At 45.5% G+C, this 24,821-nt stretch overlaps 1 protein-coding gene across 3 annotated transcripts in view; it reads left to right on the top strand.

Annotated features, from left to right (window-relative positions):
• LOC143986979 (uncharacterized) overlaps positions 1 to 18,398 on the top strand; it is a 36,742-nt gene extending 18,344 nt beyond the window's left edge. For 2 of the 3 annotated variants that reach the window (XM_077485396.1, XM_077485395.1), the window contains 4 exons: positions 1,357 to 1,470; positions 5,211 to 5,306; positions 8,172 to 8,264; positions 16,311 to 18,398. In XM_077485396.1, the coding sequence (XP_077341522.1) occupies positions 1,357 to 1,470; positions 5,211 to 5,306; positions 8,172 to 8,264; positions 16,311 to 16,441 (434 nt within the window). In that variant the 3' untranslated portion in view covers positions 16,442 to 18,398. The remainder of the gene's footprint in view (positions 1 to 1,356; positions 1,471 to 5,210; positions 5,307 to 8,171; positions 8,265 to 16,310) is intronic. The other variant, XM_077485398.1, reaches the window with a different exon arrangement.
• The last annotated feature ends 6,423 nt before the right edge of the window (positions 18,399 to 24,821 follow it).

The raw sequence follows: 24,821 nt of genomic DNA, 5'->3' as shown, positions 1-24,821 counted from the left end.
TGCTCTTGATGTCAGTAGCAGGAATTATACCCCATTGTTGGTGTCAGTGGGAGGAATAGTGTCTTCCATCAGTGAGAGGAGAAGTTCCCCAAGGGCCAGATAAAGGCAAGCAAAGGGTTGCAGTTTGGAGACCACTGATCTAGGATAATATAGAGACATTTGACAGATGGAAAGTCTGCAAATAAGGACAGAGGGAAACAAAAGCAGTAGTATACAGAAAGCAGGAGAGACAGCCAGGTACATTGTAGAGATTAGTAAAGTGGTAGAGGAAACTGTAGTTAAATACAGACTGGAGCTATAGATAATAAATATATATATATATACACACACAGTATCTCACAAAAGTGAGTACACCCATACATTACATTTTTGGAAATATATTATTATATCTTTTCATGTGACAACACTGAAGAAATGACACTTGTCTACAATGTAAAGTAGTGAGTGTACAGCTTGTATAACAGTGTAAATTTTCTGTCGCCTCAAAATACCTCAACACACAGCCATTCATGTGTAAACCGCTGGCAACAAAAGTGAGTACACCCCTAAGTATAAATGTCAGAGCTGCGGGCAGGGTTTTTTAGGCGAGGCCGCAGCTTTGGCCTAGTCCGCAAGGCCGGACGCCATGGACCAGGACAAAGCCGCGGCCTCACCTAAAAACTCTTGCCGGCAGCTTCTTGGGACCGGCCAGCATCAAAACAAAAACTCGATTAAAATCGTGAATCAAGTTTTTTTGGGAGAAAATTGCCCAGCTCTACTGTAATGGGTGTCATGAAGTTCGGGTGAGTAGGATGTTTGACAGGTGGTGGTGGTGGAAGACCTCCCAGGCTCACCAGGATTAAGAAGATTCACGTGCACAAAATTGAATTATTTTTTTTTGGACATTTATCAGATTTCATTCATCATTATATTATGGACATCACTTGGATAAATAGTATTTTGCTGAAATTTTTTGTTATGCGCTTGTACTTTGTAGCATATTTAGGATTCTTGAGAGCTCAGATTAGGTAGACTGACACTGATCAATATAAATAGATTACAATTATCATTTATGAACTATAAAGCACCGAATTCAGCAGAAAAGGGCATAGAGTAGTCAAAGAAAAGCATCATATTCCACAGCATACTGCACAATAATCAGTCAAGGAATGTACCATAGACCAGGTCCCAGGAGGTAGTTCTGCAGAGCTTCCACATGTTAGAATAATGGCTGGACCCTATCTGTGATGATCACATACAGTATGATTAGCACTAGAGTCTTCGACCAGCAGAAGACAACACTGTACTGATATCCAATAAAACCTAATCTTGTTCCAATATTAACCTTGTATTTTGTTTCCTCATCGGTCCCTCAAGAAAGTCCACCCTCTCAGGACCAGAGTCCCATCTCCGTGAAGTTCTCATATACGCAGGCCAAGGTGATATCCCCCAATAAAAATCAAGAAGTGTCGATTGACTATGGATCTCAAGGTAGAACATCACACACTGCTAATTAAATTATCGATTTTTAATATACGTTTGCTGTGTATGGTAAATAAAGATGGCCATCCTTCTTCTGGCAATGCCTTACATCTCAGTGCTGCAAATCTCCTGCAGCCCCTTTGCAACTTCCTGTCTACATGCATTGTCTCGGTAGCCGTGTGGCATTTTCAGGGTGGTTTTCTTAAGGCTCCATGCACTTTGGACGTTAAAATAACATTAAAACTCCAGTAGCTTTGCAGTGAGTCTTTCAACTTTTTTTTTTAACATTTTTGCAATAGCGTTTATTAGTGTTTTTCCACATTAACGTTGTTTTTTTTTTTTTTTCAATGGATCAAAAACATAAAAAAAAAAAACACTGGTGAGCTATGTTTTTGAGCGTTTGTCGATGTTAATGAGCGTTTGGCGTTTTTTGTAGTCATAAAAACGACTCCTGAATGAGATTTTATGGCGTTCAGAAAACAGCCCATAAACTCCACTGCTGATAAACATACAAAAATGTCCATGTGTGCATGAACACATAGGATAACATAGAGGGGAGTTTATGGGCTTTAAAAAAAATCCCAAAAACGGCAGTTTATGAGCACCAGTGTGCCTGGAGCCAACGGTGACAACAGTGGACTACGCCTGCATAATGTGTGTTGAAATGACCCCTTGTAGTCTCCAGGAGCACAGTTGGGGAAACAGGTTCATAGCGTTGTCACCCTACAACAGGAAGTGCCTGAACAAAGACCTTTATGGCAGGATTACCAGGGATTTAATTTTTTTATGAAAGCTGCAGATTTAAATAATTTTTGAAATTACATATTTACCACTTCCCAACGGGCGTACGCCGATGAACGTCAGCAGAATAGCACGGGCAGGCATATTGGCGTAAAGGTATTTTTAAATGCTGCCCTGTCATCGCGTGCGCACCGCCGGCAGCGCGCTCGCGTGCCGGTCGGGACCCCCGTGAGTCCGGTCGCGGATTTGATCGCCGTGGGGATACCCGCGATCGTCTCACGGGGCGGCTGAATGGGGAGATGCCGTTGTAAACAGCATCTCCCCGTTCTGCCTAGCAACAAGTGACGCTGATCTCTGCTCCATGTGATTGGAGCCGAGATCAGTGTTCACTAACACAAAGCCCAGCGCCCCACAGTTAGTAACACGCCCCTTGGAACACTTAACCTCTACACTGCCACCCCCTGGTTAACCCCTTCACTGCCAGTGTCATTTACACAGGAATCAGTGCATTTGTATAGCATTGATTGCTGTATAAATGACAATGGTCCCAAAAATGTGTCAAAAATGTCTGACGTGTCCGCCACAATGTCGCAGTCACAATAAAAATCGTTGATCGCCACCATTACTAGTAAAAAAACAAATTATTAATAAAAATGCCATAAAACTATCCCTTATTTTGTAAACGCTATAACTTTTGCGCAAACTAACCAATAATCTCTTATTGTGATTTTTTTTTTTTTTTTACCAAAAATATGTAGAAGAATACGTATCGGCCTAAACTGAAGGGGAAAAAAAATTTTTTTTTATATACTTTTGGGGGATATTTATTATAACAAAAAGTAAAAAATGATGCGTTTTTTTTCAAAATTGTCGCTCTATTTTTGTTTATAGCGCAAAAAATAAAAACCGCAGAGGTGATCAAATACCACCAAAAGAAAGTTCTATTTGTGGGAAAAAAAGGACGTCAATTTTGTTTGGGAGTCACGTCGCACGACTGCGCAATCATCAGTTAAAGCGACACAGTGCCGAATCGCAAAAAGTGGTCTGATCTTAAGCCAGCAAAATGGTCCGGGGCTGAAAGTGGTTAAAGATTAGAGATGTTAGTGATTGGGTTTATATCTACTTTAAGACTTTTATCTTCTGCTGATACTATTGAGTCTATCACGGATTTTTGGCATTGCCATATGTAACATCATGGAGGGCTGGAAGCAATATTTATAGTATATACTGTAGAGCTGCACGATTCTGGCCAAAATGAGAATCACGATTTTTTTGCTTAGAATAAAAAAATCACGATTCTCGTGACATAAAATCTTTCACATTAAACAAAAAAAAATAAAAAAATGGGCTAACTTTACTGGTTAAATTTCAAGAGGGAAAAATAAATTGGCGTATAGGAGCAAGAGTCAGACCAGGTAGCCTATTCAGAAGATCTGGCCATACATGCACATGGACAAATATTAAAGATCTGACCTCCAGCCGAAACATACACTCACCGGCCACTTTATTAGGTACACCTCGCTAGTCCCAGGTTGGACCCCCTTTTGCCTTCATTCTTGGTGGCATAGATTCAACAAGGTGTTGGAAACATCTCTCATAGATTTTGCTCCATAGTGACATGATAACATCACACAGTTGCTGCAGATTTGTCGGCTGCACATCCGTGATGCAAATTTCCCGTTCCACCACATCCCAAAGGTGTTCTATTGGATGAGATGTGGTGAGTGTGGAGGCCATTGGAGGACAGGGACCTCATTGTCCAGTGGTGAGATGATTGGAGCCATTGGAGGACAGGGACCTCATTGTCCAGTGGTGAGATGATTGGAGCCATTGGAGGACAGGGACCTCATTGTCCAGTGGTGAGATGATTGGAGCTTTGTGACATGGTGCATTATCCTGCTGGAAGGAGCCATCAGAAGATGGGGACACTGTAGTCATAAAGGGATGGACATGGTCAGCAACAATACTCAGGTAGGCCGTGGAGTTTATCCCAAGCTCAATTGGTACTAAGGGGCCCCAAGTATGCCAAGAAAATATCCCCCCACACCATTACACCCCCACCACCAGCCTGAACCGGTGATTCAAGGCAGGACGGATCCATGCTTTCATGTTTACACCAAATTCTGACCCCACCATCTGAATGTCGCAGCTGAAATCCAGACTCATCAGACCAGACAACATTTTTCCAATCTTCTATTGTCCAATTTTGGTGAGCCTGTGCCAATTGTAGGCTCAGTTTCCTGTTCTTATCTGACAGGAGTTGCACCTGTTGTGGTCTTCTGCTGTTGTAGCCCATCTGCTTCAAGGTTGGATGTGTTGTGCGTTCAGAGATGGTATTCTGCATACCTTGGACGAGTGGTTGAGTTTCTGTTGCCTTTCTATCATCTGGAACCAGTCTGCCCATTCTCCTCTGACCTCTGACATCAACAAGGCATTTTGCTCCACACAACGGCCGCTCACTGGATATTTTCACCTTTTCCCACCATTCTCTGTAAACCTGTGAGACAGTTGTGCGTAAAAATCCCAGGAAATCTGCAGTTTTTGAAATACTCAGACAAGCCCCACTGGCACCAACAACCATGCCATGTTCAAAGTCACATAAATCCCCTTTCTTCCCCATTCTGATGCTCGGTTTGAATTTCAGCAAGTTGTCTTCACCCCATCTAGATGCCTAAATGCATTGAGTTGCTGCTGTGTGATTGGCTAATTAGCAATTTGTGTTAGCAAGCAATTGAGCAGGTGTACCTAATAAAGTGGCCTATGTACCATGTAGGGAACAAAGCTAGGGGACATGATTAACGCATATACATCAATATGTTCATTTTGCAATCTCTAACCAACAGAATGATATCTGACTGGATAATGGTTGGTCTTCTCCATAGATGGACATTGTAAGTCCAAGGTGACCATGCATGATTATCAGAAGCTCAGACAGATAGAGTACTATTATTCAGTAAAAACATCCTTATCTTTCATCAGAAAATCTCACGCATATTATGTCTTATCAGACGTAGAAAAAGATGGTACCTGCCGGGTCAAGGTCCAGACCACCACCACCAATGGAAGCCAGGAGGTGTCACCTGACGAAATCAATGGAAATCTAGGTAATGAAATGTTTCTCTCCAATTTTTTATATTATTTCTGGAAATGGTAAAAATACAATTGTTGGTGACCTTGGTGTCCTTGCCGGATGTTCCTACATTTATTTTTCCTCTGACTTCTATTTATGGATTTTGCTAAAAGGAAAGTGAAATTTGGTGACAGGGACTCTTAGCCCTTGTACACACGGTCGGAGATTCCGTTGGAATGTTTCCAATCGGACCGTTTTGTCGGATATTCCAACTGTGTGTGGTCTGCATCGGACTGTTTCCGTCGGAATATCCATCGGACCAAATTTTCCAACTTGTCGGAAATATTTTCCGACAAAATGCTCCGATCGGACATACTCCGATCATGTGTAGCCTACTCCGACAGACAAAGTGCCACACATGCTCAGATCAAATTCCTAGGCCAAAGCTATTGGCTACCAGCCTGAACGTAGTCCCGGCATACGCGGCTTACGTCACCGCGTTCTTGGCAACCGGAAATTTCGTCAACTTGGTCCGACCGTGTGTATGAAACATCACTTCCGGACCTCATCCGGAATTAATTCGTCGGAATAACTCAGACGGATTTGGTCGTCGGAATCTCCAATCGTGTGTACAAGGGCTAAAGGATGTTGCAGGGATCACAGACATGGGAGCATTTATTTATGAAGAGGCTGTAATGGCAATGATACCTGCCAGTCTCACGTGATATGAACCCAATCTCCTGCAGCATGTTGACCATGTGCTGTAGATTCTGTGCAGTCCATGACCACATCACGTGCCGTGTCTGCAATCTCTGACTGCCTCCTGTACCATGTCTGCAGTCTCCAACCAACTCATGTACAATGCCCCCCCCCAGTCTCTGACCATTTCATGTATTAATGAAAACCATAAGTCAAGGAAGTGGCACTCACAGCGTTATGCAACTAAGGAAGCAAGTGTATAGTGATGTCTTCAGTGAAAACAACATTTGCTAAAATGTCAATAACGATAAACAATGCAAAAGTAATACAAATTAGTATAGAAAAGTCCAATGTGACAATTCCCAACACCAAATATGTGCTTCTTACACAAAGATGTCTTCTAGTTCCTTCACCATGGGTGCTCAAAGGGTAGGTGGCAACTCACCAGAGGTGTTTAACCCCTTTTTTATAGGAAGGTAAAAAAAAATAAACGCTTTTGGAAAACCAGATTGGTTCCATAGCTTACATCAATGTCAATGATCCCTCAGGGTAGGATAAATTAATTGAAAAAAAAATAAACAAACTAGTGTACTATGTCTGCAGTCTCTGACCGTCTCTTTTACTATGTCTGCAGTCTCTAACTGTCTCCTGTAGTATGTTTGAAGTCTCTCTGACCCTCACCTGTACTATGTCTGCAGTCTCTGACCCTCTCCTGTAGTATGTCTGCAGTCTCTGACCCTCTCCTTTAGTATGTCTGCAGTCTCTGACCCTCTCCTTTAGTATGTCTGCAGTCTCTGACCCTCTCCTTTAGTATGTCTGCAGTCTCTGACCCTCTCCTTTAGTATGTCTGCAGTCTCTGACCATCTCCTGTAGTATGTCCGCAGTCGCTGACCATCTCCTGCAGTATGTCTGCAGTCTCTGACCATCTCCTGTAGTATGTCTGCAGTCTCTGAGTCTCACCTGTAGTATGTCACCGTTCTCTGACCATCTCCTGTAGTATGTCCAGTCGCTGGCCATCTCCTGTACTATGTCTGCAGCCTCTGGCCATCTCTTTTACTAAGTCAGCAGTCTTTGACCTTCTCTTTTACTATGTCTGCAGTGTCTGACTGTCTCCTGTAGTATGTTTGAAGTCCCTCTGACCCTCACCTGTACTATGTCTTCAGTCTCTGACCCTTTCCTTTAGTATGTTTGCAGTCTCTGACCATCTCCTGTACTATGTTTGCAGTCTCTGACCATCTCCTCTAGTATGTCTGCAGTCTCTGATCCTCTCCTTTACTATGTCTGCAGTCTCTGATCCTCTCCTTTACTATGTCTGCAGTCTCTGACCATCTCCTCTAGTATGTCTGCAGTCTCTGACCCTCTCCTTTACCATGTCTGCAGTCTCTGACCCTCTCCTTTACTATGTCTGCAGTCTCTGACCCTCTCCTTGTACCATGTCTGCAGTCGCTGACCGTCTCCTGTAGTATGTCCTCAGTCTCTGACCGTCTCCTGTAGTATGTCTGCAGTCTCTGACCATCTCCTGTAGTAAGTCCTCAGTCTCTGACCATCTCCTGTAGTATGTCTGCAGTCTCTGACCATCTCCTGTAGTAAGTCCGCAGTCTCTGGCCATATCAGGAATATGTCTGAAGTCTCTGACCCTCACCTGTAGTATGTCCACAGTCGCTGATGGTCTCCTATAGTATGTCTGCAGTCTGTGATCCTCACCTGTAGTATGTCCCCGTTCTCTGACCATCTCCTGTAGTATGTCCAGTCGCTTACCATCTCTTGTAGTATGTCCACAGTCTCTGATCATCTCCCAGGAGTATGTCTGCAGTCTCTGACTGTCTTCTGTACTATGTCTGCAGTCTCTTTCATGCATTTTGTCAACGGTCTCTTACAGGTTCTGTGGCATTACATACAATGGATATTATATGCAGCCCTTGGGCTGTAATTGTGATTCCATCCATCCAAAACATTTTATTTTTGTTTTGGATACAGCAGGGAAAGAGTAGAGCCCCTGCCAGAGGTTTATAGCCGTCTGTGACCATGTTGGGTCAATGATGGGAAATTAGAACCTTGTGTGATTAGCTGTAAAGCCAATGACCAAAGAAAAATAAAACCCCAAATATGCCAGACAAATAACCTGACCCTAGATTTGCAGTGATAAAGCCCACATTTTTTACTGTATCACTGTACCTTAAAAAAGATTCTTCCTTTTCAGTTCACAGCACCATCACTGTGTCATCACTGCAGGTCCAGGTGACCACCAATGGAAGTCAGGAGCTGTTAGGTGGCAATAACAATGGATCTCAAGGTAGAGTATAATAATACTTGCATCCGAGGGTACTTGGGGAACTCAGTCAAGTAATTGCCAGACCATTGTTCCTAATTTTTACTGACAGTCTACTGACTGGAATGGTATCAGGTGATTGGAGAAAAGCCAATATAGCACCAATATTTAAAAAGGGCCAAAAATACAACCCTAGTAATTACAGACCAGTTAGCCTAACATCAATAGTATGTAAGCTCTTGGAGGGAATGATAAGGGACTATATACAAGATTTTAGTAATGAGAATGGTATCATTAGCAGTAATCAGCATGGATTCATGAAGAATTGTTCTTGCCCAACCAGTCTATTAACCTTCTATGAGGAGGTGAGCTGCCATCTAGATAAAGGAAGGCCCGTAGACGCGGTGTATCTGGATTTTGCAAAAGCATTTGACACAGTTCCCTATAAACGTTTACTGTACAAAATAAGGTCCGTTGGCATGGACCATAGGGTGAGTACATGGATTGAAAACTAGCTACAAGGGCGAGTTCAGAGGGTGGTGATAAATGGGGAGTACTCGGAATGGTTGGGGGTGGGTAATGGGGTCCCCCAGGGTTCTGTGCTGGGACCAATCCTATTTAATTTATTCATAAAGTACCTGGAGGATGGGGTAAACAGTTCAATCTCTGTATTTGCCGACGATACTAAGCAAAGCAGGGCAATAACTTCTCCACAGGATGTGGAAACCTTGCAAAAAGATCTGAACAAATGAATGGGGGGAGGGGCAACTACATGGCAAATGAGGTTCAATGTAGAAAAATGTAAAAAAATGCATTTGGGTGGCAAAAATCTGAATGCAATCTATACACTGGGGGAGAACCTCTGGAGGAATCTAGGATGGAAAAGGACTCAGCAATGGCATGCAATGCCAAGCTGCTGCTAACAAAGCAAACAGAATATTGGCAATAAAAAGGGGATCAACTCCAGAGATAAAACAATAATTCTCCCCTCTACAAGACTCTGGTCCGGCCGCACCTGGAGTATACTGTCCAGTTCTGGGCACCAGTCCTCAGGAAGGATGTACTGGAAATGGAGCGACTACAAAGAAGGGCAACAAAGCTAATAAAGGGTCTGGAGGATATTAGTTATAAGGAAAGGTTGTGAGCTCTGAACTTATTCTCTCTGGAGAAGAGACGCATGAGAGGGGATATGATTTCAATATACAAATACCGTACTGGTGACCCCACAATAGGGAGAAAACTTTTTTGCGGAAGGGAGTTTAACAAGACTCGTGGCCACTCGAGTGAAAAGAGGCTTAACCTTAAACTACGTAGAGGGATCTTTAGTGTAACAGTGGCAAGGATGTGGAATTCCCTTCCACAGGCGGTGGTCTCAGCGGGGGGCATCGATAATTTCAAGAAACTGATAGATAAGCACCTGAACGACCGCAACATACAGGGATATACAATGTAATACTGACATATAATCACACACATGGGATGGACTTGATGGACTTTTTTTAACCTCACCTACTATGTAATAAGTCAAATATATTTTTTATCAGTTACCAAAATAATGTTTTTTATACTCTGTGCACTTCATGATTATTTCTGGTACTTTAATAAAAGTCCCTTACTCTTTTTCTCCCCCCCCCCCTTTTTTTTTTTTTTGGTGTGTTTGTTTTTAAAATATATACAGTGCCTTGCGAAAGTATTCGGCCCCCTTGAACTTTTCAACCTTTTGCCACATTTCAGGCTTCAAACATAAAGATATAACATTTTTATTTTTTGTGAAGAATCACCAACAAGTGGGACACAATTGTGAAGTGGAACGAAATCTATTGGATTCTTGAAACTTTTTTAACTATTAAAAAAATGAAAAGTGGTGCGTGCAAAATTATTCGGCCCCTTTACTTTCAGTGCAGCAAACTCACTCCAGAAGTTCAGCGAGGATCTCTGAATGATCCAATGTTGTCCTAAATGACTGATGGTGATAAATAGAATCCACCTGTGTGTAATCAAGTCTCTGTATAAATGCACCTACTCAGGGCCGGTGCACCCATTAGGCGGATTAGGCAGCCGCCTAGGGCGCACTGCCGCCTAGGGGCGCAGCTGACCCTTGCCTCCCCCTTTCTTCCTCTTCTCCCACCCCCAAGCTCCCGGCAGAGCCGCTTATAGGGGACACGGAGAGCAAGCAGTTCAGTGCGGCGGGCGGGTGGTTGCCTTGCGGTGTGGCTGCAGCTTCTCCCCTCTCCCTCCCAGGCTTTCACAATGCTGGAGGGAGAGGGGCGTCTGTGTAACAAGGCAGCCAATAGCGCTCCTCTTCTGAGTGGGAGGGCGTGACTGCTAAGTTGCTCCGCCTCCCACTAACTCCTTAGCCAATCATATTGTCCAGCCCGCCACATTTGACCAGAAGATGTTGGCCAGAGCAGGGCGGGATGGAGAGGACCCGACATACCTGAGCATGGTGAAGGTATGAGATAAAACCTGTCACAATGCTGGCTGCAGACAGGTATGGTGTTCTCCTTCTCTAGTGCTGTGTGTAGGATATGCAGTGATCACTGATCAGGAGGACTTCTCCTCGCTTCTCACACTGCTTCTTATCTGTGTTTTTATTTACACTGAACACAGGACAGGAGAATGCTGATTAGACTTCTGCAAGACCTGCAATGACTGCTGTTTCTATAACTATATGTGCAAATACCAGCCCATCCATGATTTGTTTGAAATTTTAATTATCTTTGAAGGAATTAGGTTGGTCAGGCTAGGAGCGTCTCAGACCTGTTAACCATTTACTGTCCTCCTTTGCTTGAGAAATGACTTAGTTTTTTTGTTTTTTTTGGCACATTGTTATATCTTGTAAACTCCTATTTACACATATTGCAGTGATCAATGTTTTTCCACACTGGTCACTGCTAGCCTAGGAAACACCTGTACCATGTCTGCAGTCTCTGACCCTCTCCTGTACCATGTCTGCAGTCTCTCACCATCTCCTGTAGTATGTCTGCAGTCTCTCACCATCTCCTGTATTATGTCTGCAGTCTCTGACCGTCTCCTGTACCATGTCTGCAGTCTCTGACCATCTCCTGTAGCATGTCTGCAGTCTCTCACCATCTCCTGTAGTATGTCTGCAGTCTCTCACCATCTCCTGTACTATGTCTGCAGTCTCCGACCATCTCTTGTAGTATGTCTGCAGTCTCTGACCCTCTCCTGTACCCTGTCTGCAGTCTCCGACCCTCTCCTGTACCCTGTCTGCAGTCTCTGACCATCTCCTGTAGCATGTCTGCAGTCTCTGACCATCTCCTGTAGTATGTCTGCAGTCTCTGACCATCTCCTGTAGTATGTCTGCAGTCTCCGACCATCTCTTGTAGTATGTCTGCAGTCTCTGACCCTCTCCTGTACCCTGTCCGCAGTCTCTGACCCTCTCCTGTACCCTGTCTGCAGTCTCTGACCCTCTCCTGTACCCTGTCTGCAGTCTCTGACCCTCTCCTGTACCCGGTCTGCAGTCTCTGACCCTCTCCTGTACCCTGTCTGCAGTCTCTGACCCTCTCCTGTACCCTGTCTGCAGTCTCTGACCCTCTCCTGTACCCGGTCTGCAGTCTCTGACCCTCTCCTGTACCCGGTCTGCAGTCTCTGACCCTCTCCTGTATCCTGTCGGTAGTCTCTGACCCTCTCCTGTACCCTGTCGGCAGTCTCTGACCCTCTCCTGTACCCTGTCGGCAGTCTCTGACCCTCTCCTGTACCCTGTCGGCAGTCTCTGACCCTCTCCTGTACCCTGTCGGCAGTCTCTGACCCTCTCCTGTACCCTGTCGGCAGTCTCTGACCCTCTCCTGTACCCTGTCGGCAGTCTCTGAGCCTCTCCTGTACCCTGTCGGCAGTCTCTGAGCCTCTCCTGTACCCTGTCGGCAGTCTCTGAGCCTCTCCTGTACCCTGTCGGCAGTCTCTGAGCCTCTCCTGTACCCTGTCGGCAGTCTCTGACCCTCTCCTGTACCCTGTCGGCAGTCTGTGACCTTCTCCTGTAGTATTTCTGCAATAAAGGGGGGCTACAGGTATGTTGGGTGGTGAGGGAAGAGGGCTGTGGGTGCAGTGGGTGGTAAAGCAAGGGAGGCTGCAGGCACAGTAGATGATGAGGAAAGGGATCCCAGATGCAGTGGGTGGTGATGGAAGGCATGCCTAGGCACAAGTGACGGTTAAGGCGGGCCTGTAAAGAAAATTTTAATGTATCATACAGGGCAAGGGGCTTCATAATCCAGAGCCCACCAAAATCTTCAGCACCAGGCCCATGATGCTCGTAATCCAGGCTGAACGGTCGCACTTGCAATTGGCCCTGGTGTTCACAGTGAAATAATTAAAAAGTGCACTGACAGATTGTCACACAATACACACTGGGATCTGTGATCAAAGAGTGTGTTGTGCTATTATTTAATGACACTTCACAAAGCCATGCAGTGTATGTTTTTTTTTTTGGGGGGGGGGGGGGGGGCGCAAGTAGCTGGTCTTGCCTAGGGTGCAAAATAGTCTAGCACCGGCCCTGCACCTACTCTGTGATAGTCTCAGGGTTCTGCTGAAAGCGCAGAGAGCATCATGAAGACCAAGGAACACACCAGGCAGGTCCGTAATACTGTTGTGGAGAAGTTTAAAGCCAGATTTGGATACAAAAAGATTTCCCAAGCTTTAAACATCCCAAGGAGCACTGTGCAAGCGATCATTTTGAAATGGAAGGAGTATCAGACCACTGCAAATCTACCAAGACCTGGCCGTCCCTCTAAACTTTCAGCTCAGACAAGGAGAAGACTGATCAGAGATGCAGCCAAGAGGCCCATGATCACTCTGGATGAACTGCAGAGAACTACAGCTGAGGTGGGAGAGTCTGTCCATAGGACAACAATCAGTCGTACACTGCACAAATCTGCCCTTTATGGAAGAGTGGCAAGAAGAAAGCCATTTCTCAAAGATATCCATAAAAAGTCTCGTCTAAAGTTTGCCACAAGCCACCTGGGAGACACACCAAACATGTGGAAGAAGGTGCTCTGGTCAGATGAAACCAAAATCAAACTTTTTGCCCACAATGCAAAACGATATGTTTGGCGTAAAAGCAACACAGCTCATCACCCTCAACACACCATCCCCACTGTCACACATGGTGGTGGCAGCATCATGGTTTGGGCCTGCTTTTCTTCAGCAGGGACAGGGAAGATGGTTAAAATTGAGGGGAAGATGGATGCAGCCAAATACAGGACCATTCTGGATGGAAACCTGTTGGAGTCTGCAAAAGACCTGAAACTGGGACGGAGATTTATCTTCCAACAAGACAATGATCCCAAACATACAGCAAAATCTACAAAGGAATGGTTCACAAATAAACGTATCCAGGTGTTAGAATGGCCAAGTCAAAGTCCAGACCTGAATCCAATCGAGAATCTGTGGAAAGAGCTGAAAACTGCTGTTCACAAACGCTCTCCATCCAACCTCACTGAGCTCCAGCTGTTTTGCAAGGAAGAATGGGCAAGAATTTCAGTCTCTCGATGTGCAAAACTGATAGAGACATACCCCAAGCGACGTGCAGCTGTAATCGCAGCAAAAGGTGTCTCTACAAAGTATTAACGCAAGGGGGCCGAATCATTTTGCACGCCCCACTTTTCATTTTTTTATTAGTTAAAAAAGTTTCAAAAATCCAATAGATTTCGTTCCACTTCACAATTGTGTCCCACTTGTTGGTGATTCTTCACAAAAAATAAAAATTTTATATCTTTATGTTTGAAGCCTGAAATGTGGCAAAAGGTTGAAAAGTTCAAGGGGGCCGAATACTTTCGCAAGGCACTGTATTAAAGAGGAAGTAAACCCTGATGGGTTTACTTCCTCTTTTTTTCCCTGCAAAGGTAAAGCATAATGGACTACTATGCATCGCATAGTAGCTCATTATGTGTCACTTACCTGACACAGGAGCCAGCGAAGTCGCCGCTGTCCCCTGTAGTCCGCCGCATCCATGTTGCTTGTGGCGTCTCGCAGCTCCGACGAATCACAGCGGCGCAACCGCGATGACGTCACTCCCGCGCATGCGCACGGGAGTCGCGTCTCGCAGCTCCGCCGCTGCCATACGGCGAAGCCGCGATGACGTCACTCCCGCGCATGCGCACGGGAGTCGACAAATTAGGCAAATCCATTCTTGGATTTGCCGCATTTAGTGCGCCTGCGCGCCGCTGTCTACGGCGCATGCGCCGTAGACAGCGGTGCCCATTTTCGGGCAAATATCTCCTAAACCATATAGGTTTAGGAGATATTGCTTGGACCTACAGGTAAGCCTTAATCTAGGCTTACCTATAGGTCCAAGTTGTTTGGAAGGGTTTACTTCCTCTTTAATGTTGATTAACACAGCACATGTTTTCTGTATGCTAGATAAAACTATTTTGCGTTCAAACAATAGAGAAATACTACTGCTTTTTTTTTTCTTTACTATACTTTGGAGTCAGTTTTATAAAAAAAAAAAAGTCACATAGTCATTTGTCCAGTGAATCTGCATGTTGATGCATTCCGTGCCGATTGGGCAAAAACAAAATGTTTTTGCTTCTGAACAAATATTCTTGAAATACACTTTTTTTTTTTTTGTAACAAGCGATGCAATGGGGGTTATTTACGAAAAAGGCAAATCCACTTTGCACTGCAAGTGCACTTGGAAGTGCAGTTGCTTTAAATCTAAGGGGTAGATCTGAAATGAGGGGAAGCTCTGCTGATTTTATCATCCAATCATGTGCTGTTTTTTATTTTCCTTGCATGTCCCCCTCAGATCTACAGCGACTGCACTTTCAAGTGCACTTGCAGCGCAAAATGGATTTTCCTTTAGTAAATAACCCCCAATGTAACAATTTTAAGCACTTCTGGACCAGGCCATTTTATTTATTTTATTTAGTATTTTTTGCTAATATTTACTTAGAACCCCCCAAACATTAACCACTTGCCACCCGCCATATAGCAATATAATGTCGGCAAAGTGGTTTCAATATCCTGACTGGGCGTCCTATGACGTCCAGCAGGATATCAAGCCGCCACGTGCGCATCACAGCGATCATTGTTGCGGTGTGTCAGTCTGACACACCGCAACACCGATCTAGGTAAAGAGTCTCTGACGGAGACCGTTTACCATGTGACCAGCCCTGTCCAATCGTGGCTGATCACAGTGTAAACAGGAAGAACCGTTGATCGGCTTTTCCTCACTCGCGTCTGTTAGACGCAAGAAGAGGAGAGCCGATCGGCTGCTCCTCTGACAGCGCGGGGGGGGGGGGGGGGTCTGTGCTGATCAATTATTAGCGCAGCTCACCCCTCTCCCCCCCCTCCCCCCGAGGATGCCCACCCTGGAACACCAGGGAAGCCACTAGGACCACCAGGGATGCCACCACCAGGTATTCCACCTTAGACCACCAGATATGCCACCCTAGACCACCAGGGATGCCAATCAGTGGCCACAATGGATGCCAATCAGTCCCCACAAAGGGCATCATTGGCAGGCATTATAGTTTGGCACTGACTGCCATCCATCCGTACCATCAATAAGTGTACATCAGTGCCCATCCATGCCACCTATCAGTGCCCAGTGCCACCTATGTGTACCCACCAGTGCTGCATAACAGTGCCACCTATCAGTGCTGCATATTAGTGCCCATCAGTGCCACCTATTCGGTGTCCATCAGCACCACTGTGTCAGTGCCCGTCAGTGCAGCCCCAGCAGTGAAGGAGAAAACTTACTTATTTACAAAGTTTTGTAACGGAAACAAAAACAACTTTTTTTTTTTTTCACATTTTCGGTCTTTCTTTTATTTGTTTAGCAGAAAATAAAAACCCCAGAGGTGATCAAATACCACCAAAAGAAAGCTCTATTTGTGGGAACAAAATGATAAAAATTTTGTTTGGGTACAATGTAGCATGACTGCGCAATTGTCATTCAAAAGGGCGACAGCGCTGAGAGCTGAAAATCGGTCTGGGCAGGAAGGTGTACAAGTGCCCGGTAGTGAAATGGTTAAAAAAAAAAAATTCTATTTATTTCATGTGTGCATTAAGCTGATTTCTTGGAGTTCATCTTCATTTCTTCCTTTGCAGAGATTTTCGTGAATGGTGTGACAGAGATATCTGTTACGTTGTCCCGGGAGAACAGCAATGAAAGGAGAAATCTGAAGAGAAAGCAAGGGAGCGTGGAGGAAGAGGTGGGAAAGGAGAAGAAGTTTAAATAAGAGGAGATGAACCCTGGAGACCCCCCATGGAAGACTGAGATTTTCTACCAATACCCACCTTTAGATTTATGTTTTTCTCTGTGACTTTCTATTGATCAGAATCACAATTAAAAAAAAATATATGTTTTTGTGCTTCCAACACTGGTCAGCCACACGGCACTTAGAGCTTCTTCCGTTGTGCAGCACCCCTCCGAAATACGATTCACCACAGATCTCTTTTCAGAGGGTGGTTGACAGGCAGCTGGGCGATGATATGGCGCCTCCTCACTGCCTTTCTTTTTTTAACCACTTAAGCCCCGGACCATTTTGCTGGCCAAAGACCAGAGCACTTTTTGCGATTCGGCGCTGCGTTGTTTTAACTGACAATTGCGCAGTCGTGCGACGTGGCTCCCAAACAAAATTTACGTCCTTTTTTGCCCACAAATAGAGATTTCTTTTGGCGGTATTTGATCACCTCTGCGGTTTTTATGAGGAAAAGAAAAGAAAAAACGCATTATTTTTTACATTTTGCTATAATAAATATCCCCCAAAAATCTATAAAAAACATTTTTTTCCTCAGTTTAGGCCGATACGTATTCTTCTACATATTTTTGGTAAAAAAAAAAAAAAAGCGTATATTGATTGGTTTGCGCAAAAGTTATAGCGTTTACAAAATAGGGGATAGATTTATGGCATTTTTATTAAAAATTATTTTTTTTCACTAGTAATGGCGGCGATCAGCGATTTTTTTTATTGTGACTGCGACATTATGGCGAACACTTCGGACAATTTTGACACATTTTTGGGACCATTGTCATTTATACAGCAATCAGTGCTATACAAATGCACTGATTCCTGTGTAAATGACACTGGCAGTGAAGGGGTTAACCGCTAGGTGGCAGTGTAGGGGTTAAGTGTGCCCTGGGGAGTTTTTCTAACTGTGGGGGGGGGGCGTGGCTGTGTGTGACACATCACTGATCTCTGCTCCGATCACAGGGAGCAGAGATCAGTGACACTGTCACTAGGCAGAACGGGGAGATACTTGTTTACATTAGCATCTCCCCGTTCTTCCTCCCCGTGAGACGATCGCGGGTATCCCCGTGGCGATCGAGTCCGCGGGACCAGCGATCGGACTCATGGAAGTCCCGGCCGGCGTGCGCACGCAATGGCATGGCAGCAAATTTTAAAAGGACGTACCTGTACGCCCATTTGCCTGTCCGTGCCATTCTGCCGACGTATATCGGCGGGGTGGTTAAAGAGGTTGAACTACGGCACTGCAACTGCATGCAGGGCAGGTGTGGCGTGGCCCAATACACTTAAATGGATCCCATTCAGCTGCGGTACTGCCCTCCTAATGTGACATGCGGTTTAATTTTTGACACAAAGCATTAAAGCACGTGTTAAAGCCCTGTCAGCTGCATTGCTTCCTTTAACTGGATGGTCAGTGGGTTGGTAAATCCACGGCTCAACTACCTGTTTTTACTGCCCCCCAGGCTACCCGTCTAAACAAGCCCTAATGCAGCTTTGAAACCGTGCAACTTCATCTGAAATCGCATGATCTCAAAGCTGCGTGTCAGTACGACTTCAGAGACATCTGCGCGGCTTCGTGCACAGCTGTCGCACCGGAAATCGCCAAAAGTCCTGCAGGAATTACTTTTTCAAAATCGAAGCGGCTCCTCGAAGTCGGCGTCGCAAGCACCGATTTGAACAGTGCGATTGCCAACAGTAGGGTGTGGCTTGTCATGCATGAGAGGGCTTACAGCGATCTTGTAGCTATGCAGTTTGATTGCCTGAACCACGTCACCTGCTAAAACGAGCCACGGGGGCTTAGGTCTGCCTGTACGAAATATATACCCAGACCAACATTGTACTGTACCTGCGTCTGTTCCTTTGTGTTATTATTTGTTTCCTTTTATCTTTGTTGTGTTTGTGGTTTTTATATGTTACATTTCTGAATAAAGTGTATCTAAAACCCAAACTTTTTTTTTTTTTTTGGCTGCAGGCTTGAAAGGTTTAGACCCTCTGTGGGGTTTTTATTATTAGGATGGTAACAACTGTGAGCGCAAGGTACAGTGAAATATAGAACAGAAAAATAGTAATAAAAAAAACACTATGACTGAGTCCCTATTAAAAGGGAGGTCATTCGCCCATAAGCACAACAATACAGCAGTCCAATAGTATAAATAATGATGGGATGATTAGGGCGGCTGCTGTCCTTGGCGTAGGGCCGAAACAACTCATCAATTAATCGACAACTAATTGAGTATGAAATTAATTGATTGCTATTTTCATAAAATAGTATTTATTGTTGGCATTCATGGTTCCCTCAATGAACTGTAGCTCCCCAGTGCCGGTGTCCTATCAAATATGGTCCCCCATCGGATAGTGTCCGCTGTGTACTGCGCATGCACAGTACACAGCACACACAGATTCCGAAAATAGCCAAGGATAAACGGCGCCTGCGCCGTGAGTCCAGGTTCTAGCCCCACCATCCAAGTGGACATAGAGTAGGAATATAAAAGAGCCGAGCGCAGCGAGGCCGAGCCCGAAGCATGGCGAGCAAAGCTCGCCCGCGAGGGGCCCTCTAATTTTCACAACCCTGTGTCCGCTTGGATGGGGGGGCTACCACCTCCACTCACGGCGCAGGCGCCGTTCATCATCTGAGATTTTCCGAAAGCTTCGTCTGCCCCGTACTGCACATGCGCAGTACGGGGCGGACACTATATGATGGCAGGACACTATCTGCCAGAACACCGGCAGCACTCATGCTGCCCCAGACCATGACACTCCCACCACCATGCTTGACTGTAGACAAGACACACTTGTCTTTGTACTCCTCACCTGGTTGCCACCACACCCGCTTGTCACCATCTGACACCAAATAAGTTTATCTTGGTCTCATCAGACCACAGGATATGGTTCCAGTAATCCATGGCCTCAGTCTGTTTGTCTTCAGCAAACTGTTTGCCGCCTTTCTTGTGCATCATCTTTAGAAGAGGCTTCCTTCTGGGATGACAGCCATGCAGACCAATTTGATGCTGTGTGCGGTTTATGGTCTGAGCACTGACAGGGTGACCCCCCACCCCTTTAACCTTTGCAGCAATGCTGGCAGCACTCATACGTCTATTTCCCAAAGACAACCTCTGGATATTACGCTGAGGACTTGCACTCAACTTCTTCGGTGATCCAGGGCAAGGCCTGTTCTGAGTGGAACCTGTCCTGTTAAACCACTGTATGGTCTTGGCCACCGTGCTACAGCTCAGTTTCAGGATGGCAATCTTCTTATAGCCTAGGCCATCTTTTTATAATAATAGGAGAGTTAGGGGGGCATCCTCAGTGCCTCAAAACTTTGGGGTGGAGGGGTAGGAGGATATCCTCAGTGCCTTAATACCTTGGGGTGGAGAGGTAGGGGGCCACCCTTAGTTCCTTAATACCTTATGATGGAGAGTGAGGAGGGCATCCCCAGTGCCTTATTACTTTGGGGTTGAGAGGTTGGAAAACATCCTCATTTCCTTAATACCTTGGGATGGACAGTTATGAGAGCATTCTCAGTGCCTCAATATGTTGGGGTAGGGAGGGCATCCTCATTTTCCAATACTATGGGGTGGAGAGTTAGGAGGCAATACTCAGTGCCTTTATACTTTGGGGTGTAGGGGTAGGACGGCTTCCTCAGTGCCTTAATATTTGGGGTGGAAAGGTTGGAGGACATCCTCAGTTCCTTAATACCTTGGAGTGGAGAGTTAGGAGGGCATCCTCAGTTCCTCAATACTTTGGGGTGGAGGGCATCTTCAGTGCCCTGATACTTCGAGGTGGTGGAATAGGAGGGCTTCCTCTGTGCCTCGCTACCTTGGGGTGGAGAGGTAGGAGGACATCCTCAGTGCCTCAATACCTGGGGGTGGAGCGTTAGAAGGGCATCCTCAGTGCCTCAATACTGTGGGGTGGAGGGGTAGGAGGGCATCCTCAGTGCCTCAATACTGTGGGGTGGAGGGGTAGGAGGATATCCTAATTTTCCAATACCATGGGGTGGAGAGTTAGGAGGGAATCCTCAGTTCCTTAATACCTTGGGGTAGAGGGGGTGGCCAGGACCTGCTGAAAAAATCCTGCTGTAGCTAGTGTCAGCGTGGATCAACAGGAGGAGAAAACATGGGCACCCCTAACCTGGAACAGGCTGGGTGATGTACATGTATTTTATCCAGCCTGCTCATGCCAGGGCGCACTACATGCAGAGTGCAGGGTTCTGGGCGCACTACATGCAGAGTGCAGGGTTCTGGGCGCGCGCACTACATGCAGAGTGCAGGGTTCTGGGCGCGCGCACTACATGCAGAGTGCAGGGTTCAGTTTTTTTCCACCACTCCCTCCTTTTCACTGCATTCTCATTCGCATGATACCCCATCCACCCCTCCTCAGCTCTGAGAAATGTTCTCACCCTTCACTTTTACAGGCTCCACCATCCTGCCCATACCTCTCTCCCTTGTACTAACATGAAGTACCAGGCTGGCTCTACCACAGACATCCCCAACACTGCGAGCGATGCATCTCTGCAGCCAGATGATGAGGGGGGCATCCAGGATCATAAAAGGTGCAGCGCTCCTCCCTCATGACCATACTCCCTTATCGCTGCACTCAAGGAGACAAGCTGACAAAAAGCCCTGATCGTAGGACACATTTAGCTGACCGGCTGGGACTGATATTGTGTCCTATTTCCAGGTGAACAAAAACCTGTGCACAAGTGTCACATCTCGTACTGTCCGGGAAATTTGGCTATACGCTATGTGCGCACCATATTTCCTGTGCTCCTAAGCACACATTTCGTCTAATGGTATAATATACCTTACCTATCATTCTATTTCCCGTATATCCCCATGTAAACAGACATTATCACCATAGCTTACGTTCTCAGCTCCCTCAGCATGACTGCCTTTCCGAGCCATGCACTTGCTTTTATTTACACATAAACAGGAAGTCCCAGACTGGAGGGTTTGCCTCCAACAGCCAATCGCCTCCTACACAGTTTGTGACCTCACAGGAAATGACCAAATAAGGATGTAACAACACAGGATGTCAATTTTAACACAGGCAACCAATGAACGATGACTACAATTCCGCTGATTGGAATCCTTATACTACACTTCCTTGTGGATGTGCTGATCAGACACAGCAGAGACAAGAGCGTACATCCTTCCTATAACCGATTATGTCCTTGCAGAGCGAACATATCCCCTCAGACGATTGTCTGTGCAATGCACAGGGGCCCTTTCGCTGGCGGACATACCCCCACCCTGCAAACGCCTCTCTCCAATCCCAGGAAGTTTTCCACTGGCTAATGGATCTCAAGCAGCGTCAGTCTGCCCCAGTCAGCTCTTTTTAGAGCGGGCTGCGGGAGAACAAACACTGGGAGACACTTATGACAATACATATTAAAATACATCTTAATAAAATTTCCACAACAGTACTGATGGTAACCAGAGGCGGCTCTAGGTTTTATGAGGCCTTAGGCAAATCTGACATGAGGCCCCACTCACACCTGTAATGGGAAAAATAATTAAAGCGATAATATACTGTATGTGTGTGTAACTGAGTAACTGAAGTAGGATTCAAGGTGTCCGGGTGTGCTCTCAACTTGGAGGGCCACCACAGCCCGTGTAAGCGATCTGGGGAGGACTCTTCGGAGGAGGGCCAACGAGCTGGCATCCCAAGAAGTGCCTGGTCGCTGGGTTGTCAAGGACACTAATGAATTCACGCTTTTCCAGTACTGCCAAGGAGACAGAGAACGTTCCAGGTACTGAGGAAAGGATTCCTTTTCATTTTTCGGTTGAAAGCTTTATTCAAGGTCAAAGACTTTCTGGATCAAAGTGCTGACTGCCATAATCTCTGGATAGAGATTTGTTTAGCCTTAAAGCGCCCAGCTGCGAGTGGCTACTCTCTGGGTGGTATTAGAGACTTTCTGGTGATTAGCAGTTCAAGGTGCCTGAGTTTATGCACCCTTGCCCTCTGTTCCCATACGAGACTGTGTTTGTTGGATGTTACCCCTGAAAATAAAAACCTTTCTAAAGGAATTTTATGGTGTCAACGTCCAAAGTTGTTGGGTACTAACCCTGGGAACCCCTAGACGTGGAAGAACAAGCCAAGCGCAGGTAACCGGTAAGCTGAAAAGTCAAGGCCGACCTATCAAGGGTTATGGCCGCTATATATATATTTCTTGTTCATACATCACGGGACACAGAGGCTTGGTAATTACTTAGTGGGTTAGATAGTACCTTCAGTCGATTGGGCACTGGTAACCCTAATTATAAGGTGAGTTCCTCCCCTATATAACACCTCCCATATGGAGAGTACCTCAGTTTTGTCGCCAGTGTCTAAGGTGGTTGGTCACATTGAAGATGTGCTAAGAAGAAAGTTCTGTTTAATGGTCTCTGCGAGGACCTAGGAGCTCTAAAACCGGATCCATACCTCGGGCCAATACTAAAACGCCTAAGATGAATGGTACCTGGGCCTCGTGATAAGAAGAAATAAGGTTTAGCCTGCAATTTCTCTCTTTGGAGGTCTGGGCTCTGGGTTCCAGGCTTTGGTGTACTAATATAACAGTGGCATGAAAAGTTTCTGGCAGAGTCTTCTACAGGTCCAGGGAAGAGGATTGTGACAGACCTAGCCAGGACAGAGGCTTTTGGAGGGAACTGAACCCTGTATATGCCATATTATAAATAGTGACTGATTCATAATGATGGGGCTCATAGAAGATGCTGATGTCATCAACTCCAGCCACCTGTCTATTGTCTGCTATAATGTGTTTATTGTAAATAAGGCTAGTGTGGGCTCCAAGAGCCTTTCTCCCATTGTTTGTGTTAATTAACTCTGCTATTGTGAGAAGGTTTTCTGTGTTTCTATTTATGATAATGTTGATTGTGTCTTCTGAGCTAAAAGACGGCAAGTCTGTCCTAAAGGTCATGTCTCTGAGTCACCTAGTCTGGGTAAATGATTTAGTAAACTAGCTCATGTTAATTAGGTTTCTGGTTACAGGTGTTTTGTTAAAGTAATATGAGCAGGAGGGAGGAAGCTCCTTTTTATCTGTATATAAAGACTTGTATTTTGGTTCTAATAAAACAGTCCATGTCAGCAGCTAAACAAGTATCATCTTGTTTTGTGCTTGTGAGCGTTTGGAATATCTGATGTATATATTCAGACTGGGAGGAAGTAGTATATGACGAAAGCACTCAAGCGGACTGTGTGACATTTCGTTACAAGGATCCTGTGAGTAGGATCCCAGAACCCTAAAGGTTGGTACAACGCTACCCGCCGTGATGGGTGAAGGCTGGAATCTGTCTCAGCAGTTCCCACGGCGTGGATAAGGTAAGTGAAGACAATCCTAAAGTTTACACATTATGGATTATCTTCTGTGAGTAGTTGTATGTCTTACCTGGTTTCCACCACTAGAGGGAGTAAGAGACATACCTGGTGTATACGTGCATGCCTTGCAGGATACACGCTCAGTGAAGCTGATCTAAGAAGCCGCTCACCTCTGCTGCAGGCTCTGCCACATAAACTGAAAGGGATCCTACGCAGTCTGGGGGTCCCATGCAGTCCTCAGGTGGTCTCCTTTCTCTCCTCTCGACCAGGCCGCCGCCATGATGGTCCTACGCGCGCAAGGGGGCGCGATTTTACAGCAGGGTCGGCGGGAAGGAGAGGGAGCGTGGTTGCGCATGGCTCGCCAGTGTGCAGGCACAAAGCGGACGTTTTTTAAAGCCCAAGGTGCCAGAGCTCCTGTAAGCGGTGGGACACAGAGATGTGGGCAGTAAGCATCTCAGTGGATCGGATCCTGGCAAACCTAAGACACCTACTCGGTATCAGGCTGTGCAGTTTGTAGCTAATGTTTATATTTTAAGACTATAGCACAACAGTGTTTGCACTTTACACTAGTACCTCTGCTTTGCAGTTTAGGACTATGTCTCCTCGTAAGAGGGCTTCAGGGGGAGGTAAAAGAGGCACCAGAAAATCACTGCCTACATCTAGGAGTTTCTGGACATGCCTGCAGGATACCAACCCCCCCTGCAAGACTGGAGGCAGCCTCACAGGATGAGTCTGTACCCCTGTCAGGTTTTTCAGCCTCTCCCAATGTTTCAGTCTCTGTTTATGTTACAGAAGACACTTTAACCCTTTCATGACTAGGCCTATTTTTGACATTTGGTGTTTACAAGTTAAAATCCATATTTTTTGCTAGAAAATTACTTGGAACCTCCAAACATTATATATATTTTTCTAGCAGAGACTCTAGAGAATAAAATGGCGATTGTTGCAATATTTTATGTCACACGGTATCTGTGCAGTAGTGTTTTATATGCAACTTTTTGGGAAAAGGGACACTTTCATGAATTTTAAATAAAATGAAACAGTAAAATTAGCCCAA

Source organism: Lithobates pipiens, unplaced genomic scaffold, assembly GCF_037356315.1.
Source record: "Lithobates pipiens isolate NorthernLeopardFrog02 unplaced genomic scaffold, aLitPip1_a1.2 Scaffold_18, whole genome shotgun sequence".
In the NCBI taxonomy this organism is placed as follows: Eukaryota; Metazoa; Chordata; class Amphibia; order Anura; family Ranidae; genus Lithobates; species Lithobates pipiens.
Note: the sequence above shows the minus strand (reverse complement) of the source record. Positions and strands in the feature narration are given on the sequence as shown.